This window comes from Chiroxiphia lanceolata, chromosome 4 (assembly GCF_009829145.1).
Source record: "Chiroxiphia lanceolata isolate bChiLan1 chromosome 4, bChiLan1.pri, whole genome shotgun sequence".
NCBI lineage: Eukaryota > Metazoa > Chordata > Aves > Passeriformes > Pipridae > Chiroxiphia > Chiroxiphia lanceolata.
In genome coordinates, this window is record NC_045640.1 from 1,752,144 (window position 1) to 1,771,770 (window position 19,627).

At 45.6% G+C, this 19,627-nt stretch overlaps 1 protein-coding gene across 1 annotated transcript in view; it reads right to left on the reverse strand.

The window, feature by feature from the left end:
* Positions 1-19,627, reverse strand: part of SFXN5 (sideroflexin 5) — a 104,857-nt gene that overhangs the window by 67,377 nt on the left and 17,853 nt on the right. The window contains exon 3 of the mRNA XM_032686417.1: positions 15,035-15,112. Coding sequence (XP_032542308.1) covers positions 15,035-15,112 — 78 coding nt within the window. The remainder of the gene's footprint in view (positions 1-15,034; positions 15,113-19,627) is intronic.

A 19,627-nucleotide genomic window follows, 5' to 3' on the forward strand; every position in this document is an offset into this window, starting at 1 on the left:
AAAATCCCGACCCAAGCGCCCGGGTTTGTATTCCGCAATAGACATCCACGCTCCAGGCCTCATCATTTTTAGGGGATTAATTAAGCCCCATTCTTCACCTCAGGTTTAGTGCCTTCCCCAAATATAAATCCATGGAAATACTGTTGGAATAAAGTAATTAATGCATTACAAACAGCATAACTGCTCTATTATAAATAGTGTAATTTGACCCACTGATAGCAGCAACCTTGATGTTTCACTCCAAATTCATCTCACACCCCAGAACTGAAGCTCTGTTGATGAACTCCACCATGAGCAACGAGTTACTGGAATATCTAAAGGTCGCATATCCACAGGCTTTTTCCTGAGGAAAAATTCCCTTTTTAAAGAAAACCATTATTCCCCATTTTTCAGTCGGAAAGCAGAGGTTGGAAGGACATGAAGAGACACAGAGACAAGATGGATCCACCCTCACCAATCCAAAAATCCCAGGGATGGGGGGCTGCACACCCAGACAGCTACCAGGCCTTTCTGCACCTGCCTGAGAACTTCCATGGGGTGAAGGTGGAACTCCTGGAGGCGCAGGTGAATTCCCAGTGTATCCCAGTGGCTGCCCAGAACTCGCCTCTCCTCAACGTGCAACAAAACCACGGGGTTTTCCTCTCCAACAGCAAGCACTGACACAAGCAAAAAGGAAGAGGGATGGTTTCCCAGCCAGCTCCAGGGCTTTTTTGGTCAAATTATCTAATTTCATTAATTGATCCCAATATTTATGCCTTTTCCCGCTGCAGTGCAAATATTGTTAGAACACGCGATTTCATTACTTCTCAGAAAGAGACTTTACAAGATGCACCTGATGAGTCACCTAAAGATTCTGCCAGCTCATTTTCACTTTTTTTTTTCTCCTCTAATTCATTTTCTGTCTGTAGCATTTTTCAGTAGCTCCAGTTCCCTGACGAGTCTTGCCAGCCAGGGGGGCTCGTTGCTGAAGCGAGTCTCTATTTTTGCCCAGGGATTTCATTCACGCTCTCTCCGGCCATCTTGGAGAGGCAGCCAGATTTTGATCTCATTTACAGCAGTGTGAAAGCAGAGAATCCTCACTGGAGCACATGGAAAGCCTCCAGATTCGTGCTAAGTTTGCCTTAGATTAAGTCTCTCATTGCTAAATATAATCAGGCTGGACTGGGAGGGTCTCCTGCAATCATTATTTTCCTCTGATGGCTCAAAATGGTTGATTTGAGTGGTTTACTATCAGTCCTAGATGGGATTACACCAAAGAAATCCAGAGGACAAGGGAGCAGAAGGGTTGGAGCACCATTAACATATTCCATTACCCATCCCACCATTCCAAGTAGCCAGCAATAGACAGGCATCTCTAACCTGTGGATTTGGAATCTTCTACCAGGACAGATCAAGCTCTGATTTTGATCTCATTTACACCAGTGTGAAAGCAGAGAATCCTCACTGGAGCACATGGAAAGCCTCCAGATTCGTGCTAAGTTTGCCTTAGATTAAGTCTGTGATTGCTAAATATAATCAGGCTGGACAGGGAGGGTCTCCTGCAATCATTATTTTCCTCTGATGGCTCAAAATGGTTGATTTGAGGGTTTTGCCATCAGTCCTAGATGGGATTACACCAAAGAAGTCCAGAGGAGAAGGGGACAGGAGGGTTAGAGCATCATTAACATATTCCATTACCCATCCCAAGCAGCCAGCAATGGACAAGTGTCTCCAGCCCGTGGCCATTGGAATCTTCCCCTAGGACAGATCAGGTTCTGCTTCACAGAGATGTCCTTCATGGACATGGAGGAATCAGCTCCAGGACCACTCACAGGTGGTCTCAGAACCAGCATTTCAGGACTCCTGGATGAGATTTCCATCCATCCTTCCCAGGATTCTGTTTCTGTTACAGTTTTTTGAGGAAGAGGCGCTCCCCACCTTGTCCACCACCTACAGCAGAGCTTTAAAGCCCCTGAGCTCTGAGGTCCCAGCACAGGGAGGACATGGAGCTGCTGGAGAGAGTCCAGAGGAGGCACCAAGATGATCAGAGGAATGGGGCACCTCTGCTGTGAGGAAAGGCTGGGAGGAGTGAGATTGTTCAGCCTGGAGAAGGCTTTGAGGTGACCTAATTGTGACCTTCAGTGCCTGAAGGAGCCAACAAGAAAGATGGAGAAAGCCCTTTTCCAAGAGCAGTGACAGGACAAAGGAGAATGGATTCAAGATGAAAGAGGGGAGGTTTTAGGTGGGATGTGAAATTTTCCTGGGAGGTTCATCTCTCAAGGAGAACTGTTATCCTCTGTACTGCTTTTATAGTGACAGGTGTCAACTCATAGATTTGGGCTGGATGGATTCTTTAAATAACACTTCATTTTTATTTTTTTTTTTGGAAAATTATCTCTAAGCTACGATTCTGCTGCTAAATAAGGAATGCTAATGAATGTCCTGACAACCAAAGATCATTTCTATTCCCCAGGATTTATTCCAGCCTCCATCTCCTCCTCATGGCCTTGGTTCTCTTCTGACTGTGGTGGTCTTTGATACCCTTCCTTAAACATTATAAGCACATGATGTTTGTGTATAACTGAGTTCACAGAATCATAGAATGGCCCGGATTGGACCTTAAAAATCACCTCATTCCAACCCCTGCCATGGGCAGGGGCACTTTCCACTAAACCAGGTTGTTCAAAGCCCAGTTATTCAAAGGTTGGTGGGTGTCTCACCACCCTCATTGTAAAATTTATTTCTTAATTCTAACCTAAATCAACCCTCCTTCAGTTTAAAACCATCAGCCCTTGTCCTGTCATTTAAGAAATGATCTTAAACCCACGGGTCTGTGCTCTGGACATGCTACACCAGGAATAATACCATGGAGAAAAGACCTTAATCACTAAACACATTAAACACACATAAGGACAAGGCACAATTATAGCCAGAGAACTAATTAGGTAGATGAGCTCAATGTGTAAGAGGAAACACAGTGGTTTAAGTCCTGCAAAGTTAGTCCTGCTTAGTCAGGCCTACCTGTGTTAGACTCTGCACCATCACACTCAAACCAACTTATAAAATTCCCTCAGCAAGGACAAGACCAAAGAGGAAATAATTGGAAGAATGAGCATTTTTAGTTAATTTGTCTCAACTGTCCAGCCCAGTGGACACATGGTTCCATCTCAATATCTGCTGATCCCCCTTCCTGCTCCATCAGGGATGTTCTTCCACAAGACCCCCCCCCTGCACCCACCAAATCTTGATTTTAATAAGGTAACAGCCCGGAGTTTGCACCCCTGTCAGAAACTGCCAGGAGTTTCACACTCTGGGAGTTGTGAGGTTTATTAAAGCAAAGCTCAGCTTATCTATCCCACACTGAATTCCAAATATTGGGTGTTGGGAGCGGAAGGTGTGATGCAGCAAAGCTCGTTCTGAGGAAGAGCAAACTGCTGTCACGTGTGTGGCCCTTGGGAGGGACAGCCTCCAAATCCAGGTGTGCCTTCCCAGTAACCCAAATTGTTTAAATGACGTGAAACCAGAGGGAAACAGGGGAAAAAAAAACCTAAAAAAATTAAACCTCCCTCAAAAAGAACAACTTACCGTGCTTGGGAAGCTCATGGAGGAACACATCAGGGGGATCTGGGATCACAAATGGTAATGATGGCTCTGAACAAGTTCTAACTCCATTCTAGGTCCCTTAATTGGGAGTGAAATGGCCAGAGTAGGACACCAGGGGTGGGACTCATCCTCTCTAACACACATCTACAACAAATTAAATACCTCCTGCAGCAAATTCTCTGGATTCACTTCAATTTGTCCAAGGATGTGTTGGAATCAGCATCCCTGAAGGGATTTAAAAGCCGTGTGTATGTGGCACTTGGGGACAAGGGTTAGTGGTGGCCTTGGTAGTGCTGGCTGGACTCAATCCTGTGCCAGGGCCTCACCACCCTCACAGGGAAGAATTTCTTCCCAATATCCCATCTAACCCTGCCCTCTGGTAGCAGGAAGCCATTCCCCCTTGTCCTGGCACTCCAGGCCCTTGCAAATAGTCTCCCAGGCTTCATTGGGAGGGTTATAAGGTTAAACACACTGGAAAATTCACATGACCCCTTTTGCTGGTTGTTCCATGGGACATTCCCATTTGAAACTGCCTTTTTGGCAAGAAGGTGGAGCCTGCAGGAAACACAGATAGGGAAGAACATCCATCCATGGCCTCATCCCTCAAGCCCCACTTGCTGCAATAGGGGGTCCATCTCAGACAAGGTGCTTCTCACTGATATAATTCCACCTTTATTTCACTCTGCTTCTGAGACTTTTTAATTGTTTTTGAGTTTACAGGGTCATGGATTGAGACCTCCCAAGCTCCCACTGCACTGAGCCTTCCAACACGTCACCACCTCTTCCAGCACCGCAAGGCCAGGTTGGACAGGGCTTGGAACAACCTGGTCTAGTGGAAGGTGTCCCTTTGTTTTGGAAATAGATGGTCTTTAAGATCCCTTCCAACCCCAAACCATTCTATTATTCCATGATTTTCCCCTCTGCCTTCCTACTTATTCAAGGCATTTACGGCGGTCGGTCCCCTCCAGGCATCACTTCTCAGCAGGTGACATCGAGGCAAATAAATATCTCTTTATTTTTAGTATTTCACTAAAATTAAACACCACTTGCCAGCTGGAGGCAGTTTTGGTGCAGCCTGACAGAGCCACCACACGTTCTGCTTCGCTCCCCACCCGTGGTTTCTCCCCCAGCAGTGTGATCGCTCCCGCTTCGCGTGGCTTTCTCCCACTTCTCTCCAGCTCCAGTCCCAAAATCCCACTTCTTGGAAAGTGATATTTAACGCAGAGACAAACAAGCTCCAGCCAAAGCATTCAGGGAGGGCTGGAGGCTTTTAGCAAGATTTATAATGGTGGAATCCCAGAGCTTTTGGGTCCACATTTAATGTCACCTGAAGGCCTGTAAACCCGGCTGAGATGCCCAACTCCACCTGCTAATAGATATGGAATCTGCTGCCTGGCTTTCCTAACAAATATGGAAAACAAGGTAACAAAAACCACTGTCTGCAGCTGCTCCTCAGCAGGAAATCTCACCATTGGAGCTTTTCCAACCCTGCTCCTAAAATCTTTACGTTAAGAAGGTTTTAGCTCTAAGGAGATAAAGCTCAAGTGATTCCACACAAGGGATAAATCCTAAAGGGTAGCTGTGCATTTTCTGCTCTCACCTGGCAGGGAAATAAGTCAGCAGAAGAGGCTCCAGAAGCCACTGCTCTTCTTGGATGCCAATGGAGAATTCTTTTGCTGTCTTAAGCATCACCGAGTCATAGAATAGAATCATGGAATCTTGGAACTGTTTAGGTTGGAAAAGCCCCTGAAGATCATCAAGTTCAACCATCCCCCAGCACTGCCAAGGCCACCACTGGCCCATGTCCCCAAGTGCCACATCCACACAGCTTTGAAATCCCTCCAGGGATGAGGACTCCACCACTGCCCTGGGCAGCTGTGCCAGGGCTGGACAACCCTTTCCTGGAAGGAATTTTCCCAATATCCAAACTAAACCTCCCCTGGCACAGCTTGAGGCCGTTCCCTCTCCTCCTGTCCCTTGTTCCCTGGGAGCAGAGCTCGACCCCCCCCCCGGTTCCCCCCTCCTGTCAGGGGGCTGCAGAGCCAGAAGGTCCCCCCTGAGCCTCCTTTTCTCCAGGCTGAGCCCCCCCAGCTCCCTCAGCCTCTCCTGCTGCTCCAGCCCCTTCCCAGCTCCGTTCCCTTCCCTGCACACGCTCCAGCCCCTCCGTGTCTCTCCTGTCTGAGGGTCCCAGAACTGCCCCCAGTGCTGGAGGTGCCTCAGCAGTACCAGCACAAGGGATGGGCACTGCCCTGGTCCTGCTGAGTCCCAGCTCCTGCCCATGTGCAGATCCACAAAACCTTTGGACAAATCCACACGTTGAAGAGCATTGGCTGAGTCACCTCCCTGTGCCTTGATGCTGGGAACCACATCGGAATTCACGAGCAATTCCAGCGCAACACACGGATTTACACAGATCCAAACCAAGTGTAGGTGGAACCAGAATCAAGTCCTGACTGACAAAATAAGCCAGCACTGAAATAACACTGTGCAGCCTCACAGCACTCAATAAACATTAACTAATTAATCCTCCCAGCATCCTACTGGAAAGACTTCAGTAGAATAAGAACCACTCACTGAAAACCATCATTTGCACAGGGGTTGGGGAAGGATTTAGATACCATTGGTATCTATGTTGGTACCATTGGTATCACTGGTTAATGATACCATCATTAAATCATTTGGGTTGGAAGGGACCTTTAAAGGCCATCTGGTCCAACGCCCCTGCTTGGGAAGCCAGTCTTGCTAATCCAGCTGGGTTGCTCCAGATCAGATTGGCTTCATCTCATCTCATTTTAGCCACAGGAAGCTCGCAAATCTAATCTGATTTGTAATCTAGATGTGACTTTAGATCAACTCCTTTAATCCTGAAATGCTGAGCTGAAACAAAGCCAGTTTGTAACTGAGTAAGAGCATCAGGAGCAGCACCCAGTGAATCAGAGTGGGTTCTTTGAGGTGCATTAACCTACATCTCCCTCTGGACCTTTTGCCCTCCAATGGTCTGAAACGATGCCTAAAATGTCCAACTCAGTGCCACAGGGAATATTTAAATTGCAGAAGACAGAAAGTCCAAGTTCAGCCCTTGGAGCAGCAAACTGGCACTTTCTTGCCAAGAAAAGGGAGCAGCAGGACAAGCGATATATCAAGGTTTCATCAGATCCTGCAAGAGACCAGAGGGGAAAAAAATTACAGTTTACTGCAAATGGGCCTCTTCGCTCTTCATCAACACTGTTAAGAAAAGCCATTATTCCCCAAAAGGGTTCCTGTTTAGTCTCTGATAGATTCATTGTTCTCTGCTGTGTCTGGGACGGCGTGAGCGGCTCTTCCCGCTGCTAACATGATTGAGGGAAGAACACAGCAATAAATATATGCCCATTAGGCTGCTGAGCCTCTTTTCACTTCACTGATACTAATGGGGAAGAAATGAAACAGTTTCAAAACAGCAAGTTGCCAAAACTGCATTTGGAAAGGCTGAAGAGTGAGAAGTCACAACTGACACACCACGGTTCGTGCTCCGCCAACGCTCGCGGGAAGGGGCTGGCTGGAGAATAGCAAATGTCTGTCTCCAAGGGACAAGTTCAAAAAGCTGCATTTTTCATTCAGCTCGGGGTTATTTTTAATTTTTTGGTTCTTTTTTTTTCCCCCTCCAACCACCCCCTGATGCTGAGGGTGGAGCTAAGGGTACAAAATCAGAGTTCCGTTGCTGAGACCTTGTTTCCTAACAAATAGATATTTGTGCATCTTAACTTGATGTACAAGTAAACACACAGTCAGATGAACAGGCAGAATTCCAACAGAAAATCTAGGGAGCTGGGTTGGACTAGATGACCTCCTGAACCAGCCTATGATCCTACAGCAAAGAGGAAGATGCACCAAAAATCTCAAAACCTGGTGTCTGAGGGCTACAGATCCACAAAAGATCCACAGCTCAAGATGTTTGTTCTTGGTTTTATGATCCCTGGATTAACTTCCTACCTCCACCACAGGTTTATCTCACCTTGAGCAGCTCGAGCTGGCTGTTCATGGCACCACAGCCCCACCACCCCTCCCGATCCGAGGTGTGCACCCCATCCCTCACGTTGCACAAGACAACACAGAGCAGAGCAAAAAATACAGGGAGTCGAAGGCATAAAACGAAGCATTTTGGGAGTGGGGGAAGGGAGCTTTAGTTTTTATTAAGATCAGCTCCCTGAACCAACCAGCTGTGCCAGTGCAAGGCAGCAGGGAGGTGGGAACACATGGCCGGGAGCAGAGACATGGCAGTGCTGCCTCAGAGCTGCCATGGCATCGCACCTTCCCTGCAATATTCTGGGCACAGATCAAATTTGTGCCAGTTCACATCTGAAATCCAGGGAATGACAAATTTAATAAGGCAGCACCTCCACTGTGGGGGGCACCTTTAAGTGATCTCCACAAGGCTCGGGCTGTTGTACGTCCCAAGGGTGGCTTTGAGCGAATGACACAAGTTTATAAATCTCTTCTTGGCATTAAAAAATAAAAAAAACCTTGCAGGGAAAAAGCATCACTCACCCTGGAGAGTCCTCATTCAAGGCACATTCCTGCTATTCTGTGGCTCTTTACCTCTCTCTGCTGGCAGGACCACAGGGAGAAGCCGGGGGTGCCAACCTGAGATCGGGACCGAGGGGACAGAGGGAAGGTAGAAGAGGATGATGGACCTTCATCACTGTATTTCTTAGATTGTATCCCACTTCTTGTTTAGACAGCGAATTCTTAGAACAGAGTGGTATGAACCTACAAATGGAGCAAATCAGGGCTCTGATCCCAACTCCCATCAGCCTGAAGCATTCCAAATATTGAATATTTGGAGCCCTGTGAGGCTGATGAGCAGTGATATTAAGCAGTGATACCAAGCTGAGAGCTCAGCAGCTACTTCCACCCCAATTTCAAAGCCCAAAATGACTCAGCCCACAAAGGACACGTTTTGCTGGGCACGTCAGGAATGCAGTTCCAGCGTGGAATGACTGCAGGGAATTCCAGCTGAGAAAAAACAAACCATAAGGTGTTTTTGGGGAAGGACTGATAGGCAAACCTGAAGTTCCTCATGAAATATCCCTCACTGCAATCCTTCCAAGGCAGATCTTTGGTGCCTAAACGTGGACAGCCTTGAAAAGGGTTTTTCTGCCGTGCCCATTCCTGGAGCACAGAAATCCCCCAGAAAAAGCAGCTGTGTCCTAACCAGGGAATGATTTCCATCCCTCTGGAGCCGATAGCCGCCGAGTGCTGCTTCCCTCAACTTTTCCCACTGCTGACATGCCAGCATCAATCTGTTCCTCCAATCTGTGCTGGTCTGTTGGACAGGTTGGGAAAGGGACTCGCACACACAGAGGACACAGATGCAATCCTACAAATTAGGCAAAGAAGCCCGAGGATAAAGGACAAAAGCCACATCATTATGCCCTGCAGTTGGTACAGCCTTTTGGTTTGAGGCTAAACCCCAGCACTAACATTCCCAAAACAGGGAAAACGTCCATGTTTAAGCAAGCTGGCTCTTCCTCCTTGTTTATCAGGCTGATACTTTACAGCCCTTGTTTTTCAGAGGAGAAACGACTCCCCCCCGACCGGAACCTTTTTACTCCAGCGGAGATTCCCTCCAGGAGGCAGTCTGGGGAATTGCCTGCCCTGTTTGGAACTGGATACATTACAGTCTATACCTTCTGCTGCAAATTGGCTCCCAGTGCACTCGTGTGTGTCATTCTCACCTACCCACTCGCCGCTCTCGCACCAGCCACCGGAGCTCCGCGCGCGGGGACGGATCCCGGATCCGTCCCAACCCCGGGAGCCAACCACGGAACCACCAGTACCAATGGCTCCAGCGCTGGGACTCCTACCACGCCTCTCTCTCCTGAGGTGGGCTGTGAGGAATGCTGGCTAAACAAAAAGGTTGGTTAAGTACAGTGAGATCACTTAAACGAGCAACTCGGGACAGCGGGAGGTGTCCCTGCCCGTGGAAGGGGGGTGGAACTGGGTGGTCTTGAAGGTCTTTTCAAACCCAAACCATTCCGTGATTTTGTGGTTAAATAAGGAGCACAAAGTGCAAAGAATGTATGAAGGAATTCTTCTTGAAGGGCAATAACATGTTGATGCTCCAAGGGCTGGAGCCCCTCTGCTCTGGAGCCAGGCTGGGAGAGCTGGGGGGGTTCCCCTGGAGAAGAGAAGGCTGCAGGGAGAGCTGAGAGCCCCTGGCAGGGCCTAAAGGGGCTCCAGGAGAGCTGGAGAGGGACTGGGGACAAGGGATGAACGGACAGGTCAAGGGGGAATGGCTTCCCACTGCCAGAGGGCAGGGATAGATGGGATATTGGGAAGAAATTCTTGGCTGGGAGGGTGAGGAGGCCCTGGCCCAGGTTGGCCAGAGAAGCTGTGGCTGCCTCTGGATCCCTGGAAGTGTCCAAGGCCAGGTTGGACAAGGCTTGGAGCAACCTGGTCTAACAGAAGGTGTCCCTTCCTATGGCAGGGGGTGGAACTAGAAGATCTTTAAGGTCCCTCCCAACCCTTTCCAAACCATTCTTTGATTTCATGAATACAACACCTACAGGAGAAGGTGGCACACAAACGACAACAGAAACAGTTTCTCCCATCAACATGAATCCTACACATTTCCTTTCCCCCCCCCTCCACTACTAAGGATCCTACTGTTTTCCAGCTTCCCCTGAGACAGGGAGATGAAAGGGGACACGGGCCATCAGATGACAAACCAGTCTTTTGAATTACTTACCCTCTCCACTGATGGACACGGTCACCAAACAGAACAGAGGCACAAGAAGTTCACTAAACTCACCAGTTCTCTTGGTGTTTTCACAGTAAAGATTTGTACTTCTGAAGCATGATAAGAAACAGCTGTTTCCTCCATCAAACCCTTCTGGATCTGTGGAGTCCAATCACCCGACACTGAGACACCCAAAATCCCCCACCAGGAGACCAAACCTTCCCAAGGCTTTAAGGAGGTTTCTCCTCCAAGCTCTCCTCTAATCCTTTTAAAATATTTAACCCACACGACCAAGAGAACAGAAAAAACACCCCAAATAGTTGCATTACCGAGAATATCTTTTTGTTTCGAGAAAAAAATATGAATTCATGAGCCTGTCAGAGAGGGGGATCAACGACAGTGTGGGGTATTTCCCCTACACAGAATACTTTGGGTTGGTGGGGTTTTAATAAGTGGAATGTGAACCACTCAACTTCATATTTAACAAAAAACAAGTCTGACTGTTAAATATTTAAATAAAAAAAACCCAAGCTAAGCTGAAGAAGTGGCGACTGGAGAGGGTTTTCTTGCTCTGAATAAATCCTGATCGAGGATTTATTCTCCTCTGTTTTGCTGACTAAATAATTGATACAGCAGTGATCAAAATCATGTTTTTAAAACATCTTTCTAATGTAGGGATAAACCCTCAATAAGGAGCTCTCAGCAGTCCAGCAGCTATCGACAGCCAAGGGATCAATTCTTCATTTTTGCTAATGACGCCCAAGAAATGGGATTTTACCACCTTGAGTTAATGGTCGTTTTCCTGAGCAGCGAAATCACTCCAAGAGCAAAACCAAGAATTATTGGATGAGTGTGAGAGACCTGAAAGGGGCAGAGCTGTAGGTGTTGGAGGCGTTGGTGTCTGGGAATCATCTCGGAGAGAGCAGCGTTGATTCTGGAAACTGCTCATGGGGAGCTGGTAAAAGTACAATTACGACTCTTCAGAGCTTTTTTCTTTAATGATCATGTCTCTTCAGAGGTTTGTTTTTTGGGTTTTTTTTTTGCTTTAGATAGCCCCTAACTGTTCCATTTCGGCTCATTTTGCAAAATCTGCCTGGGAGAATGCAGAAGAGAAGAAGCCTCGTTCCACGAGAGCCCTGTCAAGGAGACGCGCGTGGAGGAGACGCTTGACGTGACATAGCTTTAGGCTCTCCTGCTTTCCATTTTTTTCACGTGGTGAAACCATTTCAGCAAGTGATAGAGCTGCTGCGAGGCTCCCAGCTACCGCCTGCCTGCCATCCTTCCCGAGAACCACGGATTTCTGAATGAGGAGGGGGGGGAAAAAAAAGAAAAGGGAGGAATTCGAGCACTGTCAAACGCGCCGCTCCACCAAAGTGGATCCGTCGGGAGATTAGCAAAACGCTCTGTCAAAACAACCTGTCTCCTTGATCTCAAAGCTGATATTTGAAGGGGGGGAGGGGGGGAAAGCGCTGGGTTCTTAGAGAACTAATGCTTTCAAACTCTGCCCAAACCGTTATTTTTAAAGTCTTGCTTTTGGTGGTCGTGATTTTCGTTCCGATTATGAAATGGGAGACCACTCAGGCACCTCTTCTCTGCACGTTTTGTATCCAAGCCGTGCCCGAAGAGCTTGTTTTAAAGGGCAGTAATTGTATTTCTTGAGAGGATTTGAGCAACTAAACCCAAATCAGCTCTTAAACCAAGAAGATAAAGCCGAGTTCTGCTCTCTTGAGCATCACTGAAGTTCTGCTCAGCCTTTCTGATGAGTAATAACAGCAATTTCTCCTCTCTCAGATACAAAACACGAGATGAGCCAAGTCACTGCTCCGACTTACACTTCTTGCCCACGGTGAACACAAAGGGATTAGCTCTGATCACAGTCAAAGAGGGGGGGAAAAAAAATCCAAATCAGTCAAAAATCAAATTACCACTCATCTGCTCTCTCTTGCCTGCCTGTGGCAACACATCAGTGCATCAGAGGAGTGTGTGACACTCAGCCATCAGCTACATAAAACATCAGATGGCTCGGTCCTTTATTCCAGCATTAGCCCATGCACCTCCCCAGAGCTGCATCACATCCCCTTCCCACATTAGGACCAGAACAACTGCAAATTGTTAATGCCTCGTAGCCAGAGTCCACCCTGCAGGTAGTGGTGCACAGAAAAGGCATAAATATGGTAAAACTTAGCTTGAGGGAAGCAAAAACGTGTTCTGCAGGTGTCCTTTGGTTCAAATTTGACCTTCACCCAGACAGAACACACAGGAGCCAACAGCATTTGATGATTTTATCCATCTCCACTGGGCAGGCTCCTGGGAGCTGGGCTGGAGTAAGACTTCACACCGTCAATAATGGGGACACTTTTGGGTCCCTCACAACAAGAAGGACATGGAGGGGCTGGAGTGTGTGCAGGGAATGGAACGGAGCTGGGAAAAGGTCTGGAGCAGCAGGAGCAGCTGAGGGAGCTGGGGGGGCTCAGCCTGGAGAAAAGGAGGCTCAGGGGGGACCTTCTGGCTCTGCAACCCCCTGACAGGAGGGTGTCGGGCTCTGATTGTCACCTGCTTCCAGGTCCCTTCCATCTTCACCCTCTTTAGAGTGGTTGTGGTACCCTGGGCAAAAATTCAGCTTTGATGGGATCTACCCACAGAATCATGGAACGGTTTGCTGTGGAAGAGAACTTCAAAGCCCATCTTGTTCCACCCTTCTGCCGTGGGCAGGGACACCTTCCACTAGCCCAGATTGCTCCAACCTGGCCTTGGACACTTCCAGGGATCCAGGGGCAGCCACAGCTTCTCTGCCCAACCTGTGCCAGGGCCTCACCACCCTCACAGGGAAGAATTTCTTCCCAGTATCCCACTTAAATCTGCCCTCTTCAGCTTAAAACTGAGTCAAGATTTTACTACAAACTCCATTATTTTTTACACTGATGTGCTGCCACTTCTCTAGGAAAGGCATTTCTGCCATCATTTCCTCTCTCCTCCTCTGCCCCACACCTTTGTTTCACACTCAGAGCCCTCCAGCTTGCACAGGTTCCCCTCCTGCAAACGATGTCGTGGCTGGGGCAAACAAAACCCACGATGCTTTTCCTTGCTCTCCCCCTCTGCAGTTCTGAATGAACTCTGGGAATAGCCTGGGTTTGTCACCGTGCAAAATGTAGGTCAAAAGTCTGCGTGGTTTGCACAAGGGATGACTTGAGTGTCATCTGCCTGGAGGCAGATGGGAACTGAGTCATCTGCTGCTGCATCACTCCCTGCTTTTCTCCTTTCCCAACCCCGGGTTCTCTTTCCTTGCCATCAGATTATGGTTGAAGGAACGCAGTGACACCAAAACACCAGGAGGGCAATGCCTTGTGACATGCAGGGAGGGGATATTTCCCATTTCTTTTCTTTTGTGCCTCTTTCCCAAGACAGCTCCTACCACTCCAGATGCCACTTTTTAAAGATAACACAAATCTGAATTTTCTTCATTTACCTGCTGTATTTGTTCTATCACAGGGAGAAATTATCACTTGGGAACAGGAAATAAAAATATAAAAGAGGTTATTTGACCGACAGGAAGAAGAGTTCTCCACCATTTCCACCACTGCTTTCTTTTTTTGGGAGGTGCCCTGGTCCTTTGGCACCCCTTGCTTTTATATCCCCTCGAGTAACTCTGCCAATCCATTCATCCTGTTCTTTATATGACATTAAACTGAGTAGAAATTAACTATTTTGTGCTGGTTGCACAAACATGGACCACAAAAAAGCCCCCAGGGTCCATGTCGTGGTCAGGTGGCCACACGTGGACAGGGAAGGAAAAGAGTTTGAGGGAACAGCCAGAAAATTCATAATTTTTGTTTCATGATACAGATTTGGAGGTAAAAGGCTCCAAAAGCAGCCTAACCCCTCTAAAATATTAATCTCTACTTCCACAGGTTCGATGTGAAGACAAATAGCAGCCACAAGCCCAAAAAACAGGAGTGATGGGGTCTTGGAGAGATCACCCAGCTCGTCCCTCTGTCCCAAAGTTCTACCAAAACCGACCCTTTTCTCAGCAACTGCCCCAAAAACTCTGCTAAGACCTTCCCATCGAGGGGGGGGAGGTGGTCCCACAACCTCCTGCAGCTTCCACCCCAACAGCAGGAACATCACCCAACAAGAAGCACCACTACTGATGGTACAACCTGCAACACGAGGACATCCAGAGGGTTTTATGGAGGTTTATGTGTTTATTCCTGTGGAGAAACGACAATTATTATAACCAACATGAAGGCTGTAGGGGAAGGGGGTGATGCCTCACAGCTGCTGGGTACAAGAACCTACAGGGCTGACAAGAAGGTTTCATTTAGCTTAAAAAAAAAAAAAAAAAAGAAAATGATGTGGTTTTGGTTTTAATTGTACGAGCGCAGTTTGCAAGGGAAGCCAGGACAGGATTTCACCAGCAGAAACACCAAAAATATCCATTTGACCACAGACACAGCCTAAACCCCCACCTCATCCTGCCCACCTTGTTTGAGTATCAAAGATGGATGACTGAGGGTGTTCAGGAATCCCACCTTCCTTCAAAGGCCAGGCAATCCCATGTCACCTAAAAACTTGGCTGTGGAAACGCTGTGCCTTGCTCCAAAAATCAGAAAAATACTTCACATATAAAAGTTTTCACGACTGGTTCAAAAAAAAAATCCCCAAAAACCCCTCCATAAACACTTGTAACCGAAGGAATAAGCAGGAATTTTAATAAAGGTTTTTCCCTCTCACCTCTTTGTTGGTGACTCCTGGGGGCAGAGTGCCATGTTTGTAATCCTCCAAGAGCTGCACTGCTTCCTTCAGGCGGCTCTGCAAAGAAAAACAACAGTGGTCTGTGATCCTGGTCCTGCACTGAATCCTTTATGGAAGGCAAGGAATTAAAGGTTTAAAATTGTATTATCTTTCATGCAAACCTTGGCATAGAATCATAGAAACACAGATGATTTGGGTTGGGACGGAACTTAAAGACCATTTCCAACCCCATCTCAAGGGTAGGGACACCTCCCACTCTCCCAGGTTGCTCCAACCTGGCCTTGGACACTTCCAGGGATCCAGGGGCAGCCACAGCTTCTCTGCCCAACCTGTGCCAGGGCCTCCCCACCCTCACAGCCAGCAATTCCCTCCCAATATCCCATCTATCCCTGCCCTCTGACAGTGGGAAGCCATTCCCCTTTGTCCTGGTACTCCAGGCCCTTGTGAAAAATCCAGTCTAAATCTGTCCTCTTTCAGCTTAAATCCATTATGATGGGTCCTTTTATCTGTAAGATAAAAAAGGAAAAAAAGATGTGGACACTTATTTCTGCTGGTTGGCACAGCCCTGCTGGTTTTTATCTAACAATAGAAGCTGGAGGAAAACAGTCAGAGGTGCAGAGGAAGAAACAAAAGAGAAAACAGAAAAAAACCTCCACTTGCAACTCATCTATAGAAGTCAAAATAAAAATTGAGAGTCTCCACGGAATCCCAGAATGGTTTGGGTTGGAAGGGACCTTCAAGACCATCTCATTCCAAACCCCCTGCCATGGGCAGGGACACCTTCCACTAGAAGGTCTTTCTGTGGCACCAGAGATGTGACAAACCTTGGAGACAAGGGATTTCTCAGAGGTTGAAATGAGTTTAAGACCAAACAGACACAATCAGGTGTGACAATGAATCCCTGTCACAGACACGGGCATCGCTCCTTGTCACTCCAGATGAACATCTCCCAGTGATGCCAACAGGGAAACAGCTTCAACTGGAGACCTGGCTTTCCCCACATCCTCTCCCAGTGTGTGTCCTGGGCGGGCACAGCTGAAGGGAAGAGTAAGGTAGAAGTCTCTCCATATGAAGCATCACCTTTAACAATTCAGTGCCCCATAAAAAGTTCTGTTCTCTCTAAAAATCCCAAAGTCAGTTGTCATTGCAGTGAAAGTTTGAACCTGACTATCGCTAACGACTCAAGTCCATGCTCATGTAAACAGAGATCTTCCTCAGGGTGTGATAAAACAGAAGAATAAATACATTTAGACTGAGGTCAGACCTCGGGGTCTGCAGCTTCCTCATGAGGGGCAGATCTGATCTCCGCTCTCTGTGCCCAGGGACAGGACCCAGGGAAGGGCTGGAGCTGTGCCAGGGCACGGTCAGGGTGGATCTCAGGGGAAGGTTCTTCTCCCAGAGGGTGGTTGGGCACTGCCCAGGCTCCCCAGGGCAGTGGGCACAGCCCCAAGGCTGCCAGAGCTCCAGGAGGGTTTGGACAACGCTCTGAGGGACAGGGGGGGATTGTTGGGGTGTCTGTGCAGGGCCAGGGGTTGGACTGGATGGTCCTGGTGGGTCCCTTCCAGCTCAGGATAATTTATAATTCTATGATTTCATGTGTTCAAGGAACCACAGGAACACCAAGCCTGTCAGAATCACCAATTTACTCCCAGAACAGTTATTCATATTTACAGAAACATAAAAAAGCTTTCTGCAGCAGAAGCAGTCTATGTAAACATCTAATACTTTCAAGAACCACATATATAATAATTCCAATAAATATATATAGTATGATCTTAGAGGTCTTTTTCAGCCTTAAGGATTCTATGATCTTACAATTCTACATTGTGTGTATATAAACTATATTATATAGAATATATATGTATATAAGTGTACATATATGGATATTAATATATACACAAGTATTGTAAATTAATATATACATATATACACTTAAGTACTGTATATTATATATACATAAATACATGTATATACACATAAGTGTTATATATTAATATATAATAATTACTATATATATAATAATTCCAATAAATATATATAGTATGATTTTAGAGGTCTTTTCCAGCCTTAAGGATTCGATGATCTTACAATTTTACATTGTGCGTATATAAACTATATTATATAGAATATACATGTATATAAGTGTAATATATGGATATTAATATATACACAAGTATTGCATATTAATATATACACAAATATTGTCTATTAATATAGACATTATTATATATGGATATGTACATATATATTAATATATACACTTAAGTATCGCATATTATCTATACATATATTAATATGTGTATATACACCTAAGTATTATACACTAATATATAATAATTACTACATATATATTAATTCCAATAAATATATATAGTATGATCTCAGAGGTCTTTTCCAGCCTTAAGGATTCTATGATCCTACAATTCTACACTGTGTGTATGTAAATTGCATTATATAGAATATATATGTATATAAGTATACATAGATGCATATTAATATATACATAAATTTCATATATTAATATATACATATATATTAAGATATACACTTAAGTATTGTATATTATATATACATATATTAATATGTGTATATACACATAAGTATTATATATTAATATATATACATATATTAATATATACACTTAAATATTATATATTATCTATAAATATATTAATATGTGTATATACACATAAGTATCATACACTAATATATAATAATTACTACATATATATAATTCCAATAAATATATATAGTATGATTTTAGAGGTGTTTTCCAGCCTTAAGGATTCTATGATCCTACAATTCTACATTGTGTGTATATAAATTGCATTATATAGAATATATATGTATATGTATATAAGTATACATATATGCATATTAATATATACATATGTGCATATTAATATATACATATTATATATAATATTTATATATAAAAATTATATATAATATATATAATATATTATATATTATATATATAAAGTTATCTATAGATAATTTTAATATATTAATATATACATTAGTATATCTTAATATATACATTAATATATTAATATATACATAGGTATTGTATATTAATATAACCACATATCAATACATGTTCATACACATAAGTATTATATATTAATATATACATAATTTTACAAGTAATTTATATATATTAATATATGTATATTATATAATATTATAGCATATATGCATATTAATATATACCTTTTCCCCTTGAAAATACATATATTTCTACAAAATATATATATTTTTGATTGAAATAAAAAACCTCCCAGAGCAGAAGTAAACAGGTAGAAAGGTTCTTTGATTAGTCCAAGCTAAAGAGGAACGAGTCAGGACACAAAGAGCAGCTTTGGTGGGGATAAAATCTGCTCCTCCATCTGCAGAAAGCACCGGATCACCAAGGAAAGTCTCCCAAATACTTGAAGCCAAACAAATCCCTCGGCCACACATCCCCCAAAGCCTCCTGCAGGTTGGCATCCAGAGGGGTAACATCGACTCCGGGTCGGCATTTCGGCACCGGCTCCGTTGTTTTGGCAGCTTTTCCAACATTAGGGCCGGAGAAATCTCAGGAATACGGGATGTTTTGCCCAAACTATCCCGGAGCGCGACGGTGGCTCGTGTGGATTTGGTGCAATCCCGCCAAGGCTCCCCATTCCCATCTCCCACAATCCCTCCGTCGACACCGCGAACGTCCCGGCGCTCATTAGGAACTCGCATCCATGGAATCAGTGGCAGGGAAACTACTTTCCCCCCTTTCATGCCAACATCAAAGAGCACTTTGTTGTTTCCTTGGAAGCACCGGCGGTTACGCCAACCTGACAGCAGCAATTAATGAAGGACCATTGTCCCTGAAACATTCCACACGCGGGACGCACGGAATCGCGGCGATTCCCTCGCTTGGGATCGGGTCCACGGCCGGTTTGACAGCGGCTGAGCTCACGTCGCCAGCCCCACGTTATTTCCAGCCCTTTTTTTTTTGTGTGTGTGTGTTTTACAGATTTTTTCCAGGGATTAGGAGCTACTCAGCAGAGCAGGGAGTCTGTGCAAAGACACCGAATGAGGTTGAGAATCAGAGAGAGGAAAAAACTCGGAAAAAACCTTCATATTCTTGGTAAAATGTGGGCTCGGAGATGGGGCTTGGTTGTGTTGGTCAAGCTCAGCATTCCCAGTCACACTCACAGCCCTATGGCACCACAAACACTTAACAAGTGATAAATTTTGGGGTTTCTGCCCTGTTTCTGGGAATGTTGGCCCGAAATTGGTTTCCTCTTCCACTCAGCTCCGTGCCTGACACGCCCCTCCAAAAAGAGCTGTGGATCGTCCTTCTCACACTTTCCTAAGCCACTTTTTTGGGATTTGGAATCACAGAATATCCTGAACTGATCCCCAAAGATCATCAAAATCCAGCTCCTGACTTCCCAGAGTTCTCTGGATTTTTCCTACCAGGTGGGGCTTTGGTCCACTTGATGATTCCAACATCCCCCACCACTGCTGGCACATTTCTTCCCCATCCCAAAAGGGACCAGGGGACGTTGAGAGCATGAAGGATCTGAAATAAAG